The sequence below is a fragment of the Lithobates pipiens genome, unplaced genomic scaffold (assembly GCF_037356315.1).
Source record: "Lithobates pipiens isolate NorthernLeopardFrog02 unplaced genomic scaffold, aLitPip1_a1.2 Scaffold_18, whole genome shotgun sequence".
NCBI lineage: Eukaryota > Metazoa > Chordata > Amphibia > Anura > Ranidae > Lithobates > Lithobates pipiens.
Genome location: NW_027507758.1, coordinates 354,635,197 through 354,662,893, shown reverse-complemented (window position 1 = coordinate 354,662,893; position 27,697 = coordinate 354,635,197). Strand labels below are relative to the sequence as shown.

Here is a 27,697-nt window from a genome sequence, read left to right as displayed (position 1 = left end):
TACATAGCAGCTTTTTTTTTTTAAACTTGCTTTCGGGACCGGTGATATTAGGGTATAAAGGAAAAGTCCACCTTTTAAAAAAATGTGCATTTACTATTTTTTTAGAAGTCTGGAAAGCATTGCACCACCGATCAGCAGATCGCTGGTACCATACAGGTCTCTGACAGACAGTCAGTGTAAGTGTGCATTGTATGGGCAGGTAGTTTCACAGTGACAGGAACAATCAATGAACTTTCAGAGCACTCAACAGCGCTGTGGTAATTCATTGAGAACTAAAAGCTGACTGCCGCAAAGGGGGTTGGTACTTGTAGTCCATTCATTCACAGAACTCTGTGAATAAATGGTGTGGCCCTGTGGGTTGAGCCCTACACGACCACACTCTAGTGGTACAGGGAACTTCTCCCTGTATTGCTGTCACACAGAGGGCTCTGAACTTATCCTTTGACTATTATATTTAGGTTATATTATTTAAGACAGAGTGCAGCAACCTACCACAAAACAATAGTAATTCGTTTAATTGATTTGCCTGATGACAATTAGCTATTTTAACCCTTCTGCGTTCCATACTGGATAAACACGTGACTTGTATGGGCCCAAGTGTACCCTAAGTGTACCCCAAGTTATTCCTTGACACATACTTTTTTTTAACTTCATATTATGTGATTACAAAATGCCAGTAACATAATAAATCAAACATGAAAATAGTGGCAGCTTTTTGATCAATAAACCTATATATCTACAATACAGTGAATGTGCATGCTTGTAAGGGGGTAAACACATTTTTTCATATACACATATTGCATATAATATGTGTTTTAAATCAGTGTTAAATGTTCTGTAAAATATTTTTTAGCATTTACTTATTCACTTTTTTCATTTTTACACAGCTCTGAAATGTTCACCAAACAGCCATTATGAGCAATGTGGAACAGCCTGTCCACCAACTTGTGTCAATCCAGGAGCACAATTAAACTGCCATCTCCCCTGTACTGAATCCTGTGTCTGTGATCCTGGCTATGTCTTGGATGATAAGAGATGTGTCCCAAGCAACCAATGTGAATGCCGGGATAATGACAAAACATATCCTGTAGGCTCAGAGTTCTGGACTGATGATACATGCTCCAAAAAATGCAGATGTCCCTCTGCTGGAAGCAGTTTAGTTTGCAACTCTGCTTCATGTCCACCTGAAAAATACTGCGGTATAACAAACGGAGTTCCTGGATGCTTTGATCACACATTTGGTAACTGTGTAACTTGGGGGGATCCTCATTATGTCACCTTTGATAAGGAAGTTCATGATTTTATGGGAATATGCACATACACTCTTTCCAAGCTTTGTACCAATGGCACGACTCTTCCATATTTTAACATTGAAGCAAAAAATGAGCACCGTTATGGGAACCCAACTGTATCATATATACAGAAAGTTATGGTGGATGTCTATAATCATAAAATAACAATTGTTAAAGCTGAGCTTAGTCGAGTTTTGGTAAGTTTTTTGAAACATTTAGATATTTTATGTTTTTTCATAAAGTTGAAATTACATTTAGTTGCTTCAATCGAACATTGATGTTTATTATTGGTTAACAGGTGGATGATATCTGGATAAATCTTCCAGCACTCTTGGTCAATGGATCCCTGACTGTGAAACAAAGTGGTCGATATGTTGTTCTGGAGACTGACTTCCATCTCACTGTGTCTTATGATACTGATCATACAGTAGATGTAAAGGTCCCAACTGCGTATTTCAGTCAAATATGTGGAATGTGCGGCAACTTTAATGGCATCCGGCAGGATGACTATTTAATGCCCAACGGACAGCTAACTCAAAACTCTTATCAGCTAGGAGATAGTTGGAAAGTGGAATATGATGATCCATTATGTAACTCAAATGTTCCTACAACTCCACCACCATGTCCACCAGAGACTGAAGAACTCTATTCAAACAATCAGTTCTGTGGTTTGTTAACCAGTAAAGATGGTCCTTTCAAAGCTTGTCACTCAGCAATCAACCCAAATCACTTTTTTGACAGCTGTGTATTCGATCTGTGTGCTCTTGGTACTGGCAGTTTATGTAAAGCATGTGAAGCTTATGCTGATACTTGTCAAAGGGCAGGAGTTAAACTTGCTTGGAGAAACTCCACTTTATGTCGTAAGTACTTTTTGTTCCATAGCATAAAACCGTAATCAAATAATTATATATAGATCTGTTTAGCATTTCTTGCTTTGGATGAGCAATGAATTCTAAAGCTGGACATATTATTTAATTACATTAGTTTGTGATGAAATTAATAATTGTATGCCATTTCCTAGTGTTTTAGTTTCTTACACCGTGGGGCACATGAATTAATAAAATGTGTTATTGATATAGGAATAATGTGTGGGCTTTTACTTTGTAGTTTTGGGACACAAATTTGATTATATTGGGATATCATGAATGATCAATAAAGCCATGCATACTTTATATGTAGACAATTTAAATTACATACAATATTTCTTCTGCTTTATGTTACGTTACGAATGTTACACCAGGAGAAAAGATGCTGATCCCATGATTTTTAATTGTAATTTTGGAATTAATATAATACATTAAGATGTGTTTTGTTTAAACTTCGTAGCAGATGGAATTAATATTACTGTTTCTGTTTATTTTTTTAAATGTATTTCTTCTCAGCTCTCTCATGTCCTGGCAACAGTCACTACAATCCATGTGCCAGTGCTTGCCCTGCCACATGCCTGGACCAGAGTATACCAAGCAACTGCAATAAGCCTTGTACTGATGCTTGTGAATGTGATAATGGCTTTGTACTCAGTGGACACAGTTGCATTCACATTAGTGAATGTGGATGCTTTTTCAATGGCAAATACTATCAGGTCAGCACTTTGGTCTTCCATAATTGCATTGTCTTTTACTTAGGCAAAATATATGTAGCTAGTCAAGATGCATAAGTTGATTCACGAGCTGAGAATCAACTCATATTGAACCAATTTGTTGACAGTTGACAGCTTATGCCATTTTTGCCTGTACAGCTGTTTGGTTTTTGGCTTGTTCTCCCATGGCCCATAATGACATTGATGAGTGAGTTTGGGGTGAAGGAACTTTACTGATTTGCATAGTGTCTTGACCTCAACCCAATAGAACACCTTTGTGATGAATTAGAGTTGAGACTGCATGCCAGGCTTACTCATTCACATCTGTGCCTGACCTCACAAAAGCGCTTCTGGAAGAATGGTCAAACATTCCCATAGACACACTCCTAAGCCTTCCCAGAAGAATTGAAGCTGGTATAGGTGCAAAGGGTGGGCCAACTCAATATTGAACCCTACGGACTAAGACTGGGATGCCATTAAAGTTCATGTGCGTATAAAGGCAGGCATCCCAATACTTTGTCAATATAGTGTAGGTGAAGACAAATATTGGATAAGTTAAAAAAAGACATACTGTATATACTGTTGGAGGAAAGGGATTTTGGGAGGCAGGTGGCTGAGCCCAGAGTTGTGCTTAAATAAAGGAACAAAATTGAAATTTTCAGGTAAAGTGTCCCGCTCTGACTTTGTTTGCACCGACCAATAAATCAGAAAAAATATATATTCATATATAAATATATATTTCATATATCTTTTCCTTATTTTTCCCTTTTTTTTTTTACTATTTTTTACTATATTTGCCTAAATAAAAGTACATTTAATATTTTAGTGGCCAAAAATTGAATTACTCCTTGTCCACTACTGTGTTTTTTTTAATTACAATTGTTATTATTATTACTTAATCTTACTGCAGAACGTGTAAACTATGGCCTTTCCATGTGCAAAGCAAAATTCCAGCACCCCGCCACCTAGTATAAAAATAACAACAAGCCAACTAGTATAAAAGATCAAGAACAAAAAGTATATGGACAGCATCAGAATCATAATAGATGTAGCCAACGTTGTTTGCAAAACACCAGCAGGCTTTATCTGACATTATCAGTTAGATAATTTATATATACAGTATGTGTGCATTCATGCAGCTGTAACATTATAATAGTGGCTCATTGGGTATTGTTCAATCATCTTTTTCTTACGGCTTCTAATTCTGTCACCAATATTACACACAATCTGATGCTTAGACGAGGATCATGCCACTTAATGGGATTATCTTTAGGAAATATAGTGCTTCTGCATTACAGGGCAATAGTTTTTGCCAATTGAGAGTTCATAATGTACTGGAGAATTCCAAAACAACCTGACCAATAATTCCCCGTTTTTAGTGAGATGACTATAATTATATTTTTACAGTAATTGGCAAGTGGTAAATGTATATATTAGTATTGTAGCGTTATATGAAGTGTCTTCTAATTGTCAATTTTGCAGAAAGATGAGATGTTCTGGCAAGGGCATTGTGAAAGTTACTGTACATGTGAAGAAAATAACCAAGTGAACTGTAAACAGCAGACCTGTGCACCTAATGAAGTTTGCCAAATACAAAATGGAATTAAGACCTGTGTACCAACAGCCACAAGCACCGCCACAAATACTACAACCACAACTACCACAACCACTGCTACTCCTCCATCCACTGTGCCAGGTTTGAGACTTTTAAACACATGTAATACATCAAGGTTTATGCTCTAAATTGATTATTATTATGCACTCTCTATATTTAAGCTCTGGTTGCAATACTCAATCTCCAAAGCTATCACCCACAATCCTTTCTGAAACTAAGGGGTTGATTTAGTAAATGCAAATAGACTGCAAACTGCAGTTGGTGTAGAGCCTAGTAAATAAGGTAAAGCTTCACTTTGCAAAGAGTACCCAGTCACATGCAAGGAAAAGAAACACTTTTGCTTGCACATGATTGGATGATGGAAGTCAGAGGAGCTTCTGCTAATTTACTAAGTGCTGGAGCAACTGCAAAGTGCACCGTCTATTTGTCTTTAGTAAGTCATCCCCTATATATCCTTATTCAATTCAGAAGAGTGCAGTGCACCTATATCTACAACAAATGACTAACACTTTCTAAGGCCTCTTTCACACTGAGGCGGTGGGTGCTGTAGCGCCTGCAAAGCACCCCAGTATGAAATGGGGTCTAAGAGTCTTATCCAGATCACAGATAGAAATAAGGAAATCTGCCACATTAATTGATGCAATGCATATTCTGTGTCTTTGACTTAAAAATATAATAACCAGCGGAACAGGCAACTTGTGTTTTTAAAAGAGGGCCAGCAATGGCAGCCCAATGCTTTTCCCATGAAAGAGCCACAGTGAAAATGTCTAGATGACATCCTTTGAAAAATTCACCATAACCTTTAGGCTAGGTTCACACTGCTGCAATCCGCACAGCATTTTAATCCTATTTTCAGTGTGTATGTAGTGCAACTTGAATGTGATTTGTACAATCTGGAGTGCAGTGGAATTGAACCAAAGCAGTACAGGAACCTTTTCCAAAATGACACCATGCTGAGTTGCATTAATGTGAGTGGGCAAAATTGAAAACAGGACCACTAGGACCACTTTAATGTACAAAATGCTTTGTGTTAAAGAAACAAAGTACCAGATGCAAAGGTCTTAAACAGGAGATTTCTAATGTACAATTAAATACTTATTGTTGGACAATAACTACTTTCCTTTTCCTACTTACAGATAAATGTAAACAACAGCAGGATGGTGGCTGATATCACTCACTAAATATGAGCATGGCCTTATTGGGTCATTGACATAGCCATATGCACCCTGTAGAGGCCTACCCATAAGCTCTTTTTGCCTAGCTGTAAGTTCTCTTTACTGAAGTTAGGTCCAGCCAGGAGATATTTCAATAATATCTTCAAATACCATACACATTAATTCCCGCCACTTTCTATTAAGCGCACCATTTTCAATTCTGATCTATCTTCATTATATTGGTTCAGTGGCCAGTACAAAAAGCTACACATTCATAGCACAAATATATGTACAAAGAACAGCCATAGTTCATCATAGTGTAGCACTAACTCCCGAAGGAGCAGCTGGTTATTTTTGGGCTTACCATTACCTTCCGCTTCTTCTTGTTGCACGTCTAGGGGATGTCCCGTGGTAGATGGCCCAGTAACTTGAGACTGACAATAGATCCAATTTTATTTGCAAACTTCAACCATTGAACAGTCTTTTAACTTGGGATCAGAGGGTGGGAAAGGAATTCATGTACTCTCAATGTCAGTCTATAAACGTTAAGGAACTTGCTTACTTTGACTGCCAGAGAATAGCCATTCGCAGCTGGATGAACACTCACGTTGGACAGTCCCTCTCTCACAAGGCCTAGCAGCCAACAAGGTGCTTAGTCAGGAACAAAGACATTGTTACAGAACACGTGGGAAACTCCGCTGTAGAACACTTGTAGGATACCTGGATCTTTCAGCCTGCTTGGCGATATCCACAAGACCGGATTCTCTCGGTTACTTCAGCCCTTTTAGGCTCTTGTTAAGAAAATCAAACTCACACGTGGTGTTCTTCTAAAGAGTCCTCCCCTGGAATGCTCGAAGTCCAATGGGTCTCTCCCGAAACGGAGACGGCACCCATCCACCTCAGAATCCTCCTCTAGTTTCCCTGCCTTGAGCTAGCCAGCCCAGAGGCATTAAAGTCAGGTGGAACCGCACCCCAGGCCATAGCCTTCCCGGGGGCTGGTCAGGAGGACCAGGAACATGTAATCAGCACAGCATACTGGACTGGAACCCCAAACCACGTGACGTCTGCATCTTAAATACCCTGTCCCAGAGGGCACAGCGAGAGGGCCACTCCCACTGACCTGACTCCGAAAGAGTATCTTAAGCGCCTGACCAGACCATAGTTCCACGCCTGCCACCAGAGACAGTGCCCCCCGCAGCCAGGCTGAACATCTCACAGTCCAGTCAGACTGACACAGAAGTCAAATTTAGACAAATAGACCCAAACCAAACTGTAGTTTGGGTAAAGTTTTAACTTTGAAAAACAAAGAGCGCATGCTCTTCAGGAGCCTGCTGCTACAATAGTATAGGCACATCTGACTTTTTTCTGACCCACTTACCTCAATAGACTATTTTCAGTATTTAATTATGTCAAACATTCAAATATATCTTGTAGTATGTTCACAAAGCTGTAAGTAACATGATGGAGCTCAGAACAGTATTTTTATTATTCATGTGCTTTTTTTGACAAAATAAAAATGTTTGGTACTGCTAAGCCAATCTGTGCCATAAAGATTCAGATAAAAGTTTGTAAAATCGTATTGTTTTTAATCTTTTCTTAGCATACTGTGAGGTTAGTGGAGACCCTCATTACTACACCTTTGACAATCAGGTTCACCATTTTATGGGCACTTGCACCTATACATTATCTAAACTCTGCAAAGTTGAAGGACATCTGACAGAATTCAATGTTGAAGCAGCCAATGAGAACAGAGGACGCAACACCAGGGTGTCTTATGTCAAATATGTTAATATTGATGTTCATGGACACAGTATCAAACTAGAGTGGAACAGAGACGTCAAGGTCAGTATAAATTGTTTAAAACATTATCAAATTGTAACTGATATTTGATCTTCTTTGGTTCTTATTATAAACTTGTTATCTTATAAAATTGTAAATCCAGGTGGACAACAACATGGTAACCTTACCAGTATCCCTACATCCAAACATTAACATATTCCTTAGTGGACATGATGTACTGGTTACAACAGCATTTGGAGTAAGTGTGAGGTTTGATGGAAACCATAGAGTGGTAGTGACTATTCCAGGAGAATATGCCAACAAAGTATGTGGAATCTGTGGAAACTTCAATGGAAACCAAATTGATGACTTCTTAAACCCAGATGGTAAATTAGAGCCAGACTCTAATGGTCTTGGTAACAGCTGGCAGGTGGACACTGACACAAGGTAATCAAAGAATCATCATAGTAATGCAATGTTATTCTATTGCAAAAGATCAAAATGTCTTATCAAAATATGTAAAACAGGGATGCATATCAGTTAACTTTCCAATGATGAAACCTGCTCCTGCTGTGCTATTGTATTCTGCCAGTGAGGAGCCTTCCCACCAGCAGAATACAATGGTCAGTGCTGCCAGCTACAGTACAGCTGGTTGCACTAATCATTTGGGAAAAACCTGAAAGGTTGGTTGTATATAAGGTTGATTGATAAATTGACTTGACTACAACCAGTATGCCTATACATGGATCGCAATTCGGCTGGCTGAACTGGCTGAATTTCAATCCACGTATGGCCGACTATACAAAGGCAAAACAAAGGAAAATAGTGAGGAGAAGAATGAGGCAACATGGGAGATGCCAGAGAAATAGGAAACACAAGGGGAGACCCAGAATCTGACACCATCAATGTGGTAGTAATGGGGAGAAGATGGGAAAATGAAGAAGTGTAAACCAGAAAGAAGTAGGCATTGAAGAGAGAGTGTCAGCACTACAGAAATACCTGGAAAACCCTACTGAACAGAACACCAATCGCAAGACCATAATCTACAAATTACCAATTCTGCTCATGATTTGGGTAACACAAAAGATTGAATGAAATATATTCCATTTGTGAAAAGAAAAAAAATTGTTAAAATATAAAGCATCTAGTAAGGAATGCCTCTTGCAACGATACAAAAGTCAGTAGCACAGTGAAAGTGACACATCCATGATAAATAATGATCACTATTTTCTGTTTTACCCTTGTTCAAGCTCTCATTTGGGCACCATCAGTACTACACTTGTAATGGTGTCTGTTTTTTTCATCTCCCCTTTGTAACCTCTACTTGTGCCAGCTCCTTCCCTTTTTATATTCTTTGACCCTTTGTTCTAAGTACTTCAGCACCTGTCACAGATCACTGACATCACTGAACACTGGCTGTGCTTGCACTCTTTTTGAGGCAGGTAGTATGGAAGTACCAAGCAGGCCTCAAATTGGATCCATGGTACTTTGAAGTGATCAATATGCCACCTGGGCCAATTGGGAAAATCTGCCAGCCAGAAAATAGAGCCAAAAATTGGGGTGACCTAGACCTCCTCGGCATTGGGATAAAATAATATTTTGAGAACCTAGAACATTTGTCCTGTCAAACAAATCTATTACTATCACTTTGCTACTAGTCTAAGAACTGTTTAGGTATTATAATAGGGAATGCTCAAAACAGGTACAGGATTTTTTGTAATAAATGTATCTTAGTTGCAGTGACTATCCTGAGGAAAGATATGGGATACGATTTCCATAATTTAAGTGTGTTATGAAGACATGTTACACAGGTAGATAGTTGTACTGGAAGAAGGAAGAGATGTGAGGGGTCAAATGCCCTCCAAGGTAGGATAAAGACTGTGTAATCCAATGGAAAAGGAACTGTCATTTTAGAGCTTCACATTGAGACAGAGGGATATTAATAAATATCAGAGAAAACTTGGAGATTAATGGAAAGGCCAGAGATTATGGCAAAAACACTCAGGACTTTAAATGGGCTAGGCAAAGATATATGGGGTCTGGTGATAAACATTGTCTGCATATAAATAATTTTTAAATTTTAAGCAGTCCTTAAAGTGCCTGCTAATATAAGGGTACATATTGATGGCAATGACCAAGAGTTCCATAGCAAGTGCGAATAATAAAGGGAGATGCAACAAAGAGTGTATATAAGGCCAAAGGACGCTGTTAAAGCACTAGTTGATATCTAGGTTTCAACCAAAAAAGAGCCTTTTCAGTCTTGGAGGATAGAACGGTATTTGGCTCCAGACCCTTCTGAGAGATCAATTGTTTGTGGGAATCTAAAGGATCAATTACCTGAAGTTTATAAAAACGTTCCAGTTCTCTGAAAAGTCTACCACCTCTTTCATCTTTTCCCTTAGTAAAAGCATCTTCCACAGTACACATAAACACTTGCTAGGTGCACAGTTAAAACTTTGATCCCCCCGAAGTTAACCCCTTCCCAGCCAGTGTCATTAGTACAGCGACAATGCATTTTTTTTAGCACTGATCACTGTATTAGTGTCGCTGGTCTCCAAAAAGTGTCAGTTAGTGTCAGAATGTCTGCGGCAATCTCGCAGAACCGCTATAAGTCGCTAATCACTGCCATTACTAGTAAAAGTAATTAAATAATTTAAATATCCCATAGTTTGTAGACGTTATAACTTTTGCGCAAACCAATCAATATGCGCTTATTGTGATTTTTTTTACCAAAAATATGTAGCACAATACCTATTGGTCTATATTTAAGAAGATTTTAAGATTTTTTTTTATTGGATATGTTAAAGCAAAACTTAAAAAAAAAAAAAATATATATATATATATATATATATATATATATATATATATATATATAATTTTTTAACTGTCTGGAATTTTTTGTTTATAAAAAAAAAATGCAGAGGTAATCAAATACCAACAAATGAAAGCTGTAATTATGGGGAAAAAAGGGACATACATTTTATTTAGGTACAGGGTTGCATGACCACGCAATTGTCAAAAGTAAACGCAGTGCCATATTGCAAAGAATAGCCTGTTCATGAAGGGGAGTAAATCATCCGAAAGAAGTCAAGTGGTTAAACATCTCATAAAAGTTCTAAATTGACAACCCTGTTAAAAGGAATCACATTAGTCACAGACCTCTTGACTCTGGGAAAAATCATCCTCTTTAAGATACTAGCCCAAAAATACTCACTTTCCACGACTGATCACTATATGAACCTGAGAATCGTAACCTTTCTAAGATCACACCCTATTACGCCCATCAAAATTCCTCATCAGGCCTGGGCCTTTTGGAATGACACGACAAAACCAATAAAAGGGATCTCTCTTTTTTATAACTTATTGCGACAAAAGAATCTTTTTACTAAATTTCCACCACTACAAAAATGGGAAATAGATATCTCTGCATCCTTTTCAGGTGATTAGTGGAAGAAAACAATTACATTTAACCACTGCTGCATTAGATCCATAACCCGCTGGGAATCAGCTCAAAAATTGCTCCTAAGGTGGTATTACACTCCCTATATCACGGCAAAATTTTCGAAAGGAAGCTCCAACGAATGTTGGTACGGCTGTGGCAAAGTGGGTACACTATTGCACATGTTATGGGAGTGCCTCAGTTTGCGGAGCTTTTGGAGAGCTGTATTCAAATTAATATACAAAACTACAGGTATCATTAAGTCAGGAAACCCAGAAATGGCCATATTACGGTAAGTATCCATGTGGACCAATACCCACCCTCTCTTTGATTAATGGTTATACAGATTTTAATGGTGGCAAGACTGACAGTTGTCAGCAAGTGGAAATCAACCGATTCACCAAATGTCAGCAAAGTTATTAAAAGAGTAAATGAAACTCAAATACAAACAGATTATGGCCAATATAGAAGGTAAGACCTCTTGTTCTTCTATGCTAACCTTGGATCCAAATTTGATTGATTAAGTGAACGTTTTATAGTGTAAAGTTCTAATAGATTATATGGCTTTAATATTATCTGTCAACAATGAGCCGGAGCTACGGCTTCCTTGGTTACTAACAAGGTGTTGTAAAGTTGGGTTAATTATTTGACTCATAGTTTATGCTCATGCACAACATCATTGGTGCAAGAGATTCTCTGTAACGATATTTAGAAATATTCTACAGATGCTGGAAGTTGTAAATATATGTTCATGTCCATTGTAACACTACTTTACTTGGCAAAAATACTTTGCAAAGTGTACAACTTGTATTGTAAGTTGGAAAAAAAAAAAAAAAAAATTATTTGAAAAAAAAAAGACAACCCCGTTAATGTCTATTATAGTTTATTTCTGTTGTTATTTATGTTTGTTTTAGTTGTACACCTGGATCAAAACATGAACCAAGTTGTACTGCGGATGAAAAGAATACCATTTCCAGCAACAGTTTCTGTGGAATTATTACTGATGAGGATGGTCCATTCAAAGACTGCCATGGGGTTATAAACCCATTGGTTTATTTCAACAATTGTGTCTATGACTTGTGTGAACTGAACCTGGATCCATTTACCTTGTGTGATAGTCTTCAGTCCTATGCACAGTCCTGCCAGTCTCATGGAGCAACAATAGGTCCCTGGAGGAATGACTTTTTCTGCCGTAAGTACCTGAGAGTGTAAATGAAACTAGTAATGGATACTACTCCCAATATCTCTGACCTCCTCCTGCATTTATATAATTTAACCCTTCTGTATTCCATATTGGATAAGCACATTAACTGTATGGGCTTTAAGTTATTCCTTAAATTATTATTATTTTTTTTTAAACTTTAATACGTGATTTTACGTGCTTACAAAATTGCACTAAGTTTAATAAATCAAATATGAAAATAGTAGTAGTTTTATGAGTAATAAACACATATGTCTACAATACAGTGAATGTGCATGCTTTTAAGGTGTAAGCATTTTTCTTGTATATTGTATATTGCATATTATGATTGTTTTAAATCAGTGCTACATATTCATTACATTTTTTTTTACCATTTGTTTGTTCACTTGTTTATTTTTTTACACAGCTCTGAAGTGTTCACCAAACAGCCATTATGAGCTTTGTGGAACAGCCTGTCCACCAACTTGTGTCAATCCAGGAGCACTATTAAATTGTCATCTCCCCTGTACAGAATCCTGTGTCTGCGATCCTGGCTATGTCCTGTATGATAAGAGATGTGTCCCAAGCCACAAATGTGAATTTCGCCATGATGACAAAACATATCCCGTGGACTCAGAGTTCTGGACTGATGATACATGCTCCAAAAAATGCAGCCGTCCCTCTGCTGGAAGCAGTTTAGTTTGCAACTCTGCTTCATGTCCACCTGGAAAATACTGCGGTATAACAAATGGAGTTCCTGGCTGTTTTGATCTCACATTTAGTAACTGTGTAACTTGGGGGGATCCTCATTATGTCACCTTTGATAAGGAAGTTCATGATTTTATGGGAATATGCACATACACTCTTTCCAAGCTTTGTACCAATGCCACGTCTCTTCCATATTTTAACATTGAAGCAAAAAATGAGCATCGTTATGGGAATCCAACTGTATCATATATACAGAAAGTTATGGTGGATGTCTATAATCATAAAATAACAATTGTTAAAGCTGAGCTTAGTCGAGTTTTGGTAAGTTTTTTGAAAAATTTAGATATCTATTTTTTAAAGCTGAAATCACATTTAGTTGCTTTAATTAAACATTGATATTTATTATTAACAGGTGGATAATATCTGGATAAATCTTCCAGTACTCTTGGTCAATGGATCTCTGACTGTGAAACAAAGTGGTCGATATGTTGTTCTGGAGACTGACTTCCATCTCACTGTGTCTTATGATACTGATCATACAGTAGATGTAAAGGTCCCAACTACGTATTTCAGTCAAATATGTGGAATGTGCGGCAACTTTAATGGCATCCGGCAGGATGACTATTTGATGCCCAACGGACAGCTAGCTCAAAACTCTTATCAGCTAGGAAATAGTTGGAAAGTGGAATATGATGATCCATTATGTAACTCAAATGTTCCTACAACTCCACCACCATGTCCACCAGAGACTGAAGAACTCTATTCAAATAATCAGTTCTGTGGTTTGTTAACCAGTAAAGATGGTCCTTTCAAGGCTTGTCACTCAGCAATCAACCCAAATCACTTTTTTGACAGCTGTGTTTTCGATCTGTGTGCTCTTGGTACTGGCAGTTTATGTAAAGCATGTGAAGCTTATGCTGATATTTGTCAAAGGGCAGGAGTTAAACTTGCTTGGAGAAACTCCACTTTCTGTCGTAAGCTCAATTTATTTTATTTATTTCAGTTACTTATATAGCGCCATCAATTTACGCAGCGCTTTACATATACATTGTACATTCACTTCAGTCCCACCCTCAAGGAGCTTACAATCTAAAGTCCCTAACTCACATTCATACATACTAGGGACACTTTTACACAGGATCCAATTAACCTACCACCATGTCTTTCAATAGCATAAAACCTTAATCAAATAGTTATATATAGATCTATTTAGCATTTCTTGTCTTGGATGAGCAATGAATTCTAAAGCTAGATGTATTAAATTAAATTATTTGTGATTGAAATAGAAAGAACCTCTGCTTTACAGTAAGTCATTGCCTAGTGTTTTAGGCTGGGCATACACAGAGACAATTTCTTTACTGCAACCACGGGCTGCAGGAAAGAAATTTGACAGACAGTGTTGATGTGGGAATTCTTCCGCTGGGCCATTTCTTCTTTGGGGAGAGGGGGCAGGGGAAGCCACCCCCGCCGCTAGTGATAATTGCAGGTAAAACCTGGCTTGCTGGCTGTACCCACATTGATTGATCAACACATTACAGCTTGCCCATACACAGTTGGTTGCAGGAAATAAATTTGCTAGATTCCCCCATCAACACACAGTGTTGATGCAGGAATCAATTTTGGTACATTCAGCCTACCCATACATGGTTTGAAGCTTGACTGGTTCATACTGAAATGGCCGAGATTTGTATAATTTATGGCCGGTATTCATTTCTTACATCACGGAAGACATGAATTTGTTATTGGTAATAATGTGTGGGCTTATATGTTGTAGTTTTTAGGCATGAATTAGATTATATTGTGCTATCATAAATGATCAATAAAACCATGCATTTGTAGACACTTTAAATGAAATAAAACATTTCTTCTGTCTTATGCTAAGTTAGGAATGTTACACCAGGAGTAGGAGAAATTATACTGATCCATGGTTTTTAAATGTCGTTTTTTTAATTAGAATAATGCATTAAGTTGCATTTTATTTACACTTTGTAGCAGATTAAATATATTAATAAAGTATTAATATTTTATTTTTACTTATTTCTACTCAGCTCTCTCGTGTCCTGGCAACAGTCTTTACAATCCATGTGCCAGTGCTTGCCCTGCTACATGCCTGGACCAGAGTATACCAAGCAACTGTAATAAGCCTTGTACTGATGCTTGTGAATGTGATAATGGCTTTGTGTTCAGTGGACACAGTTGCATTCCCATTAGTGAATGTGGGTGCTTTTTTGATGGCAAATACTATCAGGTCAGCACTTTGGTCTTCCATAACTGCATTATCTTTGTTACAATCTGAACATGATTTGCTGAGCTGTCTTCTGTGATACATGCCAACATTTAATGGGCAAGGAAAGTGTTAGAATCTCCTAGGAATAAGATCATACAATTAAACATTTAAAGACCAACACTTGGCCAATTCTTATTTTTAAATAAAATGGTTCCTCAGTCATTGCATAAAATAAAATACAGTTTAGGCTGCGGTACTCGCCAAGACAGAGTTGTCCACTGCAGTAATCTTATTTCATGACTAGATGTCCTAATTCTTCCAGATGTAATGATACCCAGTATGACACAACCCAGGAGACTGTGGAGTCTACTGTAAATGTAGATGGCAGTGGTCCCACTCCCTAAATGAGCATCGCCAAGATACTTGCCATGTACCTGGTCAGGGAGCCTGAGATGACAAAGCTGGTCTCTCTTACTGCTCCAATCCAAACACTCTTAGAGAGAGAGATAGGAAATGTGGCGGTGTTGTTGTCAAAGGAATTTTGATTGCAATCATCTTATGGCTTAAATTGATGAGGAACTGTAGAACACTGGTGAGGTAAGGCCAAGATACAAGCCAAAGCCAACAACAGGTAGGCAGTGCAGTGACTAGTCAGCAGTCAGAGACAAGGTCAGGAAAAATTTGGATCAGCAACTTGCAAACAGCAAAAGTTGCAAAGAAATTTTGAGCCATTGGCTGCTGTCAATCACAACCAGTCTTAAGGATGCAGGGAGCTGGCTCAGGAGCGAGAACCCATGAGTGCCCTCACAGCAAGTGGCTTGTTATGGGGACACTTATCAAGGGGGAGGGGCCCAGAGTACAGACGAGGGACCGGAGAAGAGGAGAATCAGGGCTGCTCTGTGCAAAACCGCTACACAGAGCAGTTAAGTATAACATGTTTTTTTTTTTTTAATAAAACATGTTCCTTTACAATCACTTTGATGCCTAGCAGGGCTCAGCATAAATAGCTTGCTTGGTATCACCATAAACAGTGAACATATATGCACATGCTGTGAGGGAACACACATGCTCATGGACAGAGGCATGTGATCACAAACTTGCTCACCTGCTCAAGTACGATTCTGGCTATACATGTATCTTCCCGACATTAACTGTATTCACTATGTAATGATGCAGAGAGTGGTACTGACAAGCAAAAAAAACTGGTAGAGGGAGATTTGGCTGTGGAGGGAAGGGGTAGGTGACGGAGCCCAGAGTTACGCTTTAATAAGGGAATAAAACTGGGATTTTTTGGCAGTGTCCTGCTCTGCTATTGTTTGCACCAACCAGTAAATCAGAAAAAATATTTATATGTAAATATATATTTCATCTTGTTCTTATTTTTTTCCTATTTTTGTCTAAAAAGGCATCTACAATTTTAGTGTCCATTACTTAAATTACACCCTGTCCACTACTGTGTTTTTTTTTATTATTAAGGTTATTATTATTATTTATATTTATTCTTACTGCAGAGCATGTACACCATGGCCCTCCTATGTACCAAAAAAAAAGGATTTTTGCAGAAACAGGATTCCAGCACCCTTCTAGCTAGTATAAAGGATAATATCAAGAACAGAAAGTGTGTGGGCAGCATCAGAATCATAATAAATGTAGATGTAGCCAATGGTGTTGGCAAAACACCAGCAGGCTTTATCCCAGCCAAACATCTGATATTATCAGTTGGATAATTTATATATACAGTATGTGTGCAGTCATACAGCTGTAACATTATAATAGTGGCTTATTGAGGGTATTGTTCAGTCATCTTATCCTTACGGCTTCCAATTCTGTGACCAATATTACACACAATCTGATGTTTTTAGTAGGATAATGCCATTGATGTGATCATCCTTTTGGAAATATAGTGCTTTTGCATCACAGAAGCAATTGTTTTTGCCAACAGAGATTTCCCAAGTTACTGGAGAACTTCAAAACAATGACCAATAGCTCCCTCATTTTAGTGTGGAGATTATAATTACATAATTGCCAAAAGTCGCGATATTTATGGGACATTCACAGATTTCAGCCCCATGTCCTGAGCTGAGACTGTCCCAGCAGGGGCTGAATGAGCCAGAGTGTTTGATCCCCCCTAAAAAAAAAAAAAAAAATTTGCACCATTCTGCCATCACCCAACAGAACAGAACAGAAGTGTGTTATAAGTGAATAGTATTTCTCTTTCTTTCTTTCTCTTTTTTTTTTTTTTTCTTTCTTTCTATATATTAGTATTGTAGTGAAGTGTCTTCTCCTAATTCTCAACTTTGCAGAAAGATGAGATGTTCTGGCAAGGGCACTGTGAAAGTTACTGTACATGTGAAGAAAACAACCAAGTGAACTGTAAACAGCAGACCTGTGCACCTAATGAAGTTTGTCAAATCCAAAATGGAATTAAGACCTGTGTACCAACAGATAGAAGCCTCACCACAACTACTACAACCACAACTACCACAACCACTGCTACTCCTCCATCCACTGTCCCAGGTTTGAGACTTTTAAACACATATAATACATTGAGGTTTATGCTCTAAATAGGTTAATATTATTCACTCTATAGTTCAAAGAATATGCATACAATACCCATTCCATAATTCCTTAGTGGCTCATCATCAGTACTGGGCTGGGATATATGAAGATTTTCTCGTTGCCCACCAGAATACAACCCACCAATATATGGTGTGGTGAAGCAACCAGCAGATGGCACTATGGCAATACAGAAGAAAATATATATTCATCGCACCTTTGTTTATTTGAAATAAATCGTTTTTTTTTAGTGTATAGTCAGTTTGTAAAAACAAACACATAAAAACTTTTATTTTACATACTTATCATACCCTAATAAAGATGGATTGTGTTTCAAGAAGACTGCTGGAGACATCATGCCATTTGTACAGCAGTATATGGGGTTCAGCAAAGAATTATTAGGACCCACTTTTGATAAACAATGGGTGTGGGAGTGATTAACAAGGAATGATTTAATAGCAGTAGCTTATTCCTAATGAGTATCAACTATTTGAATGATACATAAGGCCAACTGAGAGTGGTCTGGTGTTAAAATAGTCAAATATATTAAAATAAAATTATTTTAAAAAATGTATGCAATTTGCAGATCCTGCTTCAATCAGCAATGGGTGTGGGAGTAGTTAATAACAAATGGTTTAACAGCAGTAGCTTATTCCTAATGAACGTCAACTATTTGCATGCTAAATAAGGCTGACTTAAAGGTTTAATTTTTTTTTTTGATTTTCCGATCGTGTGTACACAAGCACGCATGCTCGGAAGCAATGCTCGCCAAAGACACCATTAGCAGAAGGTGCCCAAAGGGTGGCGCTAAAGAGCTGAAAAACAATGTAGTACATCACTACGTTTGTGTTTGTTGGCCGACAATTGTGTGCTGTTTGTATGCAAGACAAGTTCATGGCCAACGTCTTTCAGACAAAAGTCCAACGCTTTGTTTGCAGAAAATCTGATCGTGTGTATGAGGCTTAACTGATACCAATTTCACTTTTAAGTATGTCCTTTAAAACCTTCACTATAATCTTTAGGCTAGGTTCACACTGCTGCAATCAGATTTTTATCCTGTTTTCAGTGTGATTATGTAGTGCAACTTGCATGCAATTTGGATGTGGTTTGCATAATCTGTAGGGCCAAATTTACACTGGAATCAAACCAAAGTAATCTGTAATGCATTGGAATTGAACCAAAGAAGTACAGGAACCTTTTCCAAAATTACACCATGCTATATTGCATTGATGTGAATGGGTGCCATTAAAAACAATGTGATTTCCATTGTCATGTAATTCTGTGTGACTCAAGTCGCATCTGGAATTGCACTTAAGGGAACAGAGCCTTTCTAATACCACAACAGCTACTCTAACCTCTACAGGTACTACAACTTCTACAACCACCACAACAGCTACAGTACTACAACCTCTACTACAACCATTGCATCCACTTCAATCACTTCTGTTACTAGCCAAACCTCGTCTTCATCTACCACAACTGCTTTACCATAAGGGCTCAACAAATTTGCTTTGAATCTAGGACCCAGCTAAAAAAGTTAGCAGCCAGTTTTTTTTTAACCATTTGACTACTGGGCACTTTCACCCCCTTCCTGCCCAAGCCAATTTTCAGCTTTTAGCGCTATCACACTTTGAATGACAATTGTGCAGTCATGCAACACTGTACACATATGAAATTTTTATCTTTTTATTTCACACAAATAGGGCTTTTTTTGGTGGTATATGACCACCATTGGGGTTTATATTTTCCGCTAAACAAACACCAAAAGACCAAAAATTTTGAAAAACACTTTCTCTTCATTTCCATTATAAAATTTTGCAACAAAGTCGTTTTTCTTCTTCATTGATGTGCAGTGATGGGGCTGAACTAAGGAGCACTGATGAGGCTTCAATATTGGCCACTGATGAGTCTGCACTGATGGGCACTGATAAGCCGGCACTGATGAAACAGCATTGATGGGCACTGATAGGGGGCACTGATGGTCATTAATATGCTGCATTGATGATCACTGGTGAGTCTGCACTGATATGGCTGCTCTGATGGGAGCTGATCGGTGACACTGATAGGCAACACTGATGGTCAATGATATGCTGCACTGATGGTCACTGAGATGCTGCACTGATGGTCACTGATGGGGCTGCACTGATAATTAGTGACCTGATCAGTGTAAATGTCCTCTGTTACCAGGTAGCTGGTTATCAGCTTTCCTTTCCTCATGCTGTGACAGTGTAGAGGAAAGGAAGTACCAATAATAAGCATTTGTTTACATGTGATCAGCTGCGATTGGACACAGCTGGTCACATGATAAAAGGCCTCTATGATTGGCCATTTACATCGACCTGTGATCGGCCGAGTCCAAAGGACATAGCGATTACAAAGCATGCCTGATGCGTGTCCCAGGGGTGCATGGGGGGCAGGGCCAGAACTGGACAACCGTGCTGTAATAATTTTTCAGCTATAGCGTGGTCGGCAAGTGGGAGGTGGATGCAGACTTATGACAAAAGCCCAGGCTCCAGGATGCAATTTCTAGCCGCCATTGTGACCTGGCACCTGGGATTTGTCGAGCCCTGTCTTCCATATCTATTATCTACCACGATGACCCTACCTTCTTCATCCCTTGTCACCACAACCATATTTTATCCTTCCCCAAGCACCACTGCATCCACAATAACATCATCCCTCTCCACTGCAAACCCAACAAGATCTTCCACAGTATTGAATCCTCATACACCTTCAACAAGTAAATGTCTTACAATATCTTTTTTTTATCTGATGTTTTCTTCATCTGAGATCTTTGGATACCTATTGCACCTGTCATAGAACATTGTTTCATTGTGCTTTACAGTATTAGTAGCTATAAAATACTGTGTGGTGCATATTCCTCTTTGCTTTATTAGGGTATCTACAGTACCAAAGAGAAATTCAAGTTGAATCTGTTAATATGACTTGTTCCAACACCATTTGACCCTTGCAATAACAATATTACTATTGCTTTAAATCATTTCTGCTTTTAATTACATTTTGTAATTGATTATACTACTGCTGCAACCAGAGGCGTAGCTTGAAGCTTGTGGGCCCTGATGCAAAGGTTGACCTGCCCCCCCACTACCATCCACCAGTCCTACTGTGTGTGCAGATACTCCCACCACACACCAAGATACTGAAAGTTGCTTAAGAGTTTACAGTTCTCAGAGTACCTCCTTACATTAAAGTATAGGGGTCACCCCTGGAGACTCAGAGGACAGGGACCCCTGGCAAGTCACTTGGCAGAGCTCCTTTCCCATCCCAGCACTGTATACAGCTCCCCCCCCCACACACACACACAGGTCTGAAATCACATTCCTTTATACACAGTCTATCAGCATTCAAGGGGTGTAATCTGGATTTTATGTTGCCGTTCTGACCTGTGAAATCCCTTGGTTGGAACGGCAGTGTAGTTGCAGTAGGCAGATACACCCTGTGCAGATCATGGCTGACTGACTGTGTTGTAAAGGAATGGGATTTCAGCCCTGCGGACGAAGAACAGTATAGAGTGCTGTACTAGGAAAGAATCTCAGCAGCAGGCATAGCATCCACGATGGAGGGGGTGGTCAGGGGGCTTTGAGGGGGGGTGCAACTTAGATCTGGGGGGGCAAAGCCACAAGACACGAAATCTGGAGCCTGCAGCCCCCTCAGGAGGTGTTAGGGGATTTGTTTTAGCAATTTCTGAAGTTTTCTCTGTTAGTGTTGGCAGGTGTTGGGGGAAACTCCCGGAGGTGTGTGTCTTTTCCCCAGTGGTCAGTGGGGTAAGCAGACATCCCCGGGTGGGGGGGGGGGGGGGGGGGGGGGTACAGAGAATCCCAGCTAGTGACTAAAACTGAGTGGTGTCTTACCTCACCTGTGACATCAGTCCCATCGTGGCTATAGGATGACACTCTCCTCCTCTTAACTCGCTGAGCTCAGTTACCATTCCATTTTGCCAGCACACAGCACAGACACTTCCCCATCTTGCTCTGTTCTCACCTCGTGCTCCTCTCCCCAGCCAATGAGAACAAAGGGGTGTGGACTGTGGAAGGCAAAGTGGAAGCCCAGTACTAGAGCATAGCTGTGGGGCCCTAGGGCAGATCGAAGCTGGACTGGAAGCTGTGGAGGATATGATAATATGACAGGAAGGCGGTTGCAATTGTGACCCCTGCAACCCTTATGCTACGCCCATGGCTGCAACAGTGCAACTAACACAATGGCAATTCCTTTAACTACACCAGATGGATAATGATTGTTTTATTTATTTTGTGAACAACGTATTTCAACTCTTTCAACTTCAGTTCATTCAGATTAATGTACTTGAAATAATAATTTGTAACAACATCTTCCTAAAAATGTATGGAATATATGCATATATATATGTATACTTACAGTGCTAACTTTAAATACATTTGCTTAATACTTATGAATTAGAAAAAATCCAAGAAGAATAATTGCTGACTCATCACTCCTTGTCTGTATGTACATCTATTTGATCTGCAGAGAGATGTAGTAGTTTTGAGAACTTTGTATCCACACATATAGAATCATCAAAAAATTAGCAATGCATTTATTTCTAGATTTACACCAATACTATCTATATAATATATGTCATAATACTAGTTATAAATGCTTATATTTATTTTTTTATCACCCTATAAAAGGTTTATGCCTTTTGGATTGTTCTTTTGATGTGAGCTTCTGCAACTGGAAGCAGTCATCGGCTGATAACATGGATTGGATACACTGGACAGGCTCAACACCTTCTTATTTTACTGGACCTTCGTATGACCACACAACAGGATGTAAGCAACTACTACACTATTTTCACTCATACTACAGTCATTTTTTAACTTAATACTGTTTAACTTGTCTTACAATAAAATAAAAATGTTGAATAAAAAAGTATCACAACAAAGATTTATGGAATAATTAAATAATTATGGATTTTTCAGATGGGTACTACCTCTATATTGATGGACGGTTTTCACAAGAAGGAGATCTGGCAAGACTGGAGAGTCCTACCAATTGTTTCAGTGGAACGCATTGCTTGCAATTCTCGTATCACATGTTAGGAACTGCACAGTTCATGATGTTGAGGGTGGCAGTATTAAGAGAGAAAGGCTTGGAATATGTTGCCACCTTAGAAGGAAACCATGGGGACATATGGCATGTAGAGAAAATTCTTCTGCCTGACAGTGAAATTATCCAGGTGAGTTATTCAGCATATAGCACCCTGTTTTAACCACTGGACCACTTGAGTCCCCAGTGCCCTTTTAAAATGGCACTTAGATAATGGCTATTTGTTCCAGGGTCACCTTAATGGCATTGGGGATTGGTGTCTCCTGCAGGTCTTGACAGAGGAAAGCGCTGATATAGTTGGCAGTGACAGCTGTTATCCAGTGTTAAGCCCAAGAGATTAAACAATCAGATCCTGGGTTTCTGATGCTTACATGGAGTTCTCTATAGGAACACTTTATGAAAGTGAGGTGTAATCAAGATTGACATGACCCCACTGCCATTCACTACAGAGGTTTAAGCAGAGATGTAATAACTCTGCCCAGCGTCTCCATACAGTCACAGATTTATAAGGATCTATTGCAGGTTGAATACATTTAGCCATAGTTGACTAATAGCTGTAATCTACTTTTGCAAAGCTGCATAGTGGGTCTGGATTTGATCTTCACTGATCAGATAGAGAACACCAAGAAGAAATGAACAGTGAATTAAATACACACAACATAAAATATGTGTGTTTTTCCACACCTGAGAATCACATGTGCTGTGTACAGCCACCCATAGAAATGAATGACTGTGGGGGATTACACCCATATGCTATACATGTGTTTATCTAAAGTATACAAGTGTACAACTACGCAAAGCTATTCTTTTATGCGGATAGCTATATGCAGTATCTGTATCTTCTGTGTCAGAAAAACGCCCACGTTTTACATATGTATGCACAAAAAGGTCCATGTGCCAAATAAATTATTCCTTCCCCAAAACGCAAGGTCATTTATGCAATTGCATACCTGTATAAAAAACAGTCATGCTTATTTGTACCATAATCAACCCACCTTAATGTTATCTTAATGTTACAATTACCATGTAATATAAACCATTTTATCCCCTTGAGTGCATCACAATGTGGCTTGAAGGGGAATAAAGTTCTCCCAGAAAAAAAGCAAATATTTGCTTTGAGTTTTACCATTCTGCTGGGTTACATACAAATTTCAGTAATGTGATATAATTTTAATTAAAATACTTTGCTGATTATGGGTACCGTAAGTTTTTGCTATAATGTGGGCGTGCACAATTTTAATACCTGCCTTGATGTTTGGTATCTATTTACTTGATGCAACAATATCTTTTATATATAACAAAAATGGGGTATTAGATTTTGTGTTTGCACTAAAATGTATTTAACTTTTCCCTAAAAACATGCAGTTGCATCATTATTGTGCAACATTTTTTTAACTATCATCTTTTTCTTTCAAAAAATATATATTGTTCTGGGGGGTGAAGTAATTTTATGGCCAAAAATGCAGATTTTTACATGTGTCCAAAAAAAATATGAAAATATTGCTCTAGTGCAGAAGTGGTTCATTTCAAGTAAAGCCTCATTCACACGGGCATACTTAAGTTTAAATCCATGCAAAGGGCTGTGTTTGCCTGCATGGAATGCATAGATGTTCCATGCATCTGCAGTCTCAGTCCTATCCATGTCATTAGGATGCAGAAGCTGCATAAAAACAGCTGCTGGTCCCAATTCAACAGATGTGTAGGAGAGAGCATCTGTCCTTAACCACTTCAGCCCCGGACCATTTTGCTGTCCAAAGACCAAACCACTTTTTGCGATTCGGCACTGCGTCGCTTTAACTGACAATTGCGCGGTCATGCGACGTGACTCCCAAACAAAATTGACATCCTATTTTTCCCACAAATAGAGCTTTCTTTTGGTGGCATTTGATCACCCCTGCATTTTTATTTTATTTTGCTCTATAAACAAAAATAGAGCGACAATTTTGAAAAAAACACATTTTTTTTTTACTTTTTGTTATAATAAATATCCCCCAATAATATATAAAAAAAAATGTTTTTCCCTCAGTTTAGGCCGATACGTATCCTTCTACATATTTTTGGTTAAAAAAATTGCAATAAGTGATTATTGATTGGTTTGCGCAAAAGTTATACCGTTTACAAAATAGGGGATAGTTTTATGGCATTTTTATTAATAATTTTATTTTTACTAGTAATGGCGGCGATCAGCGATTTTTATTGTGACTGTGACATTATGGTGGACACATCGGGCATTGTTGACACATTTTTGGGATCATTGTCATTTATACAGCAATCACTGCTATACAAATGCAATGATTCCTGTAGTGAAGGGGTTAACCAGTGGGTGGCAGTGTAGGGGTTAAGTGTTACTAGGGGTGTGTTACTAACTGTTGGGGGCTGGGCTTTCTTTTAGTGAACACTGATCTCTGCTCCAATCACATGGAGCAGAGATCAGAGTCTCTTGTTGCTAGGCAGAATGGGGAGATGCTGTTTAAAACGACATCTCTCCGTTCAGCCACCCCGTGAGATGATCGCGGGTATGCCCGCGGCGATCGAGTCCGCAGGACCCACGACCGGACTCACGGGGGTCCCGACCAGCACGTGAGTGCGCCGCATTAAAGATTGGACGTACCTGTATGCCAATATGCCTGCCCATGCCATTCTGCCGACGTACATCGGCGTGCGCTGGTCGGGAAGTGTTTAAACACACACTGGGGTCATTTACTATAGCGTGAATATGCGATTGCACTGTACATGATAATAGTGCCCAATTAAACCAATTAAGACTTCAACTGGGTGGACATGCAAATGGAAAATCGCGCTATTTCTGGCGAACATGCCTGTCAAATCTGCATATGCAGGAATAGTTGAAGTCAATGGGGCTCCAACCTACAAAACCAAAAGTCCTCATTAAAGACTTGTATGCAAGTTAATTGCCATAAAAATAATATGGGGACCTGCCCTGGGAACATGTATCAATGCAAACAATTTTTTTTTAAAACAATTGTTTTTTAAAGAAGCAGTGGGTCCCCCTCAAAGCATCTTGTCCCCATGTTGATGACAGTCCCATATATGTGAAAAAAAAAATCCAAAAAATTAAAAAATAAAACTCCACGTGTTTTTGTGTCCTTACTTTTTGTAAAAATTAAACTTGAACTTGAAATATTCTTGAAAAAAATTTCTTCTGTGCTTCATTCTGTGCCAGATTACCACCACCATAAATCAATAGGTCATGTGTGCTTGTTCCCTTGAGGGAAACAACCAAATGGATCTACTCAAGGGATTGGTCTCTTTTAGAACACACCAAGGTCACTCTCCTCCACTCTTTTCACCAGGGATCTCACAAAAATCATATAAAAGCCATCATATTGCTTAAGGTAAAATAACATATATTTGTTAATTAAAACCATAGGCACTGTACTCACAATGTAAGTTTACAAAACTGGTGCACCACAGGTATCTCACACATAATAGATCACTCCCAAAGAGTCCTTATAGAGGCTACAACTTGTGGATGAAGTACAGTCAATTTACTATGCTATTCCCCTTCAAAACTGCTGTATGAATTAGTTTGTCTTATGGATGGTAGCCTTCCTTTTCACCCACACTTGGTATAGATACTCCCAAAACCATTTGGCATCAAAGGCACTGCCACACATTATGCCACGGGTGAGGCTTCCTCAGAGGGATTCTCTCTGAGGAAATACCTCTGGGGAAGCCACTCCGCTGGTGATGGTAAATGGGTGAAACTGACACTGCCATTCATGAGACAAACTAATTTATTGTTCTGGAAATTTTATAGATAGGCAACTTCTATCATATTGATCAGTGGTTCCAAAGTTATAACTACTGCAGTAGGGAACAGACACAAAAGATAAACTCAGCATCTTTCCAAAATAACTGTTCTGTTTGTTCGACAATTAATTAATCGGCACATTAATATTACAGCTGTACTTTTATGATAACAAAATGCGTAACATAGGCAGGCTAATTCTAATCAGGATTCGAAAGAATGCAAAAATGTGATGATAACATTATTAGTGCCCTGAGCACAGTGAGTGCAGAGTGCAATACATAGGCAAACATACAAAACTGAATACAATTATATACAGAATTTACAAATTTCCTTTACATTCATACAGCAGTTTTAAAAGGAATAGCATTGCTAATTGTCTGTATTACATCGACAAGTTTCATAAGAACTCTTTGGGAATGATCTATTATGTGTTAGATACCAGTTTTGTGCACTTATATTGTGAGTATGGTTCCTATGTGGTTTTGATTAATAAATATAATAGGGACCTCTTCCAACACCCCTACATTTCTCTGTCTTTCAGTGAGGTATTGACAGCTCCCTAGAGATCTTTCTCTAGACTTCCCATCGCTCCTTTTCCCATCAGACCTCCGATCCCTCTTTGCTATGAGTAACACCTTTTATCTCACCCCAAAAGTGGGTGTGTATGTCTCATACTATGTAGTTCATGATGTCATATGGCAATGTTATTTATATGTTTCCATGCCAACCATAATCAACACCATTTTGAATAATTACCAATTTCAGCCTCTTAGGGGCAGTGTTGTATCAGAAATTACTTCTAATGTAATTTTGATGAACTTCTGACCTTGGCTTAGCAAAACACCATTAATTGTCTAAAACTGTCCAACATGTGTCGATTTCCTCTAGCCATCTCGTCGCCTCTTTAAATATATGGGTATAAGAAAGTTACCCCACATCATTAACTGTGGTCGTAAATGTCATGAACGTGAAGTCATTACTCTAACGATAAGCGTAATAGTTATTCATGAACATTCCCATTAATTAGGATACCATGTTTGCAACCTTTATCATAATAGTATATATATATATATATATATATATATATATATATATAGATATACATATTCAATGGGTTTATATATGAATAACTAATACAGATATACTTATAACCATATTATAAAAGAAAACATTATTTAAAATACAATACGATAGGAATTGTGAATAAGCCCTCTGGTTTCTGTGTCTTAATCCTGGAAATACTATTTAGTGTTGCAGACTCATTTGAAATACGATTTTTTTCCATACACAGACTGTAGATATCTCCCC

At 38.5% G+C, this 27,697-nt stretch overlaps 1 protein-coding gene across 1 annotated transcript in view; it reads left to right on the top strand.

Moving 5' to 3' along the window:
• LOC143986719 (IgGFc-binding protein-like) overlaps nucleotides 1–27,697 on the top strand; it is a 132,211-nt gene that overhangs the window by 84,034 nt on the left and 20,480 nt on the right. The window contains exons 20-32 of the mRNA XM_077485124.1: nucleotides 888–1,489; nucleotides 1,591–2,152; nucleotides 2,675–2,874; nucleotides 4,354–4,567; nucleotides 7,241–7,482; nucleotides 7,583–7,866; nucleotides 11,773–12,050; nucleotides 12,466–13,067; nucleotides 13,159–13,720; nucleotides 14,795–14,994; nucleotides 17,277–17,490; nucleotides 22,197–22,337; nucleotides 22,488–22,744. Coding sequence (XP_077341250.1) covers nucleotides 888–1,489; nucleotides 1,591–2,152; nucleotides 2,675–2,874; nucleotides 4,354–4,567; nucleotides 7,241–7,482; nucleotides 7,583–7,866; nucleotides 11,773–12,050; nucleotides 12,466–13,067; nucleotides 13,159–13,720; nucleotides 14,795–14,994; nucleotides 17,277–17,490; nucleotides 22,197–22,337; nucleotides 22,488–22,744 — 4,358 coding nt within the window. The remainder of the gene's footprint in view (nucleotides 1–887; nucleotides 1,490–1,590; nucleotides 2,153–2,674; nucleotides 2,875–4,353; nucleotides 4,568–7,240; nucleotides 7,483–7,582; nucleotides 7,867–11,772; nucleotides 12,051–12,465; nucleotides 13,068–13,158; nucleotides 13,721–14,794; nucleotides 14,995–17,276; nucleotides 17,491–22,196; nucleotides 22,338–22,487; nucleotides 22,745–27,697) is intronic.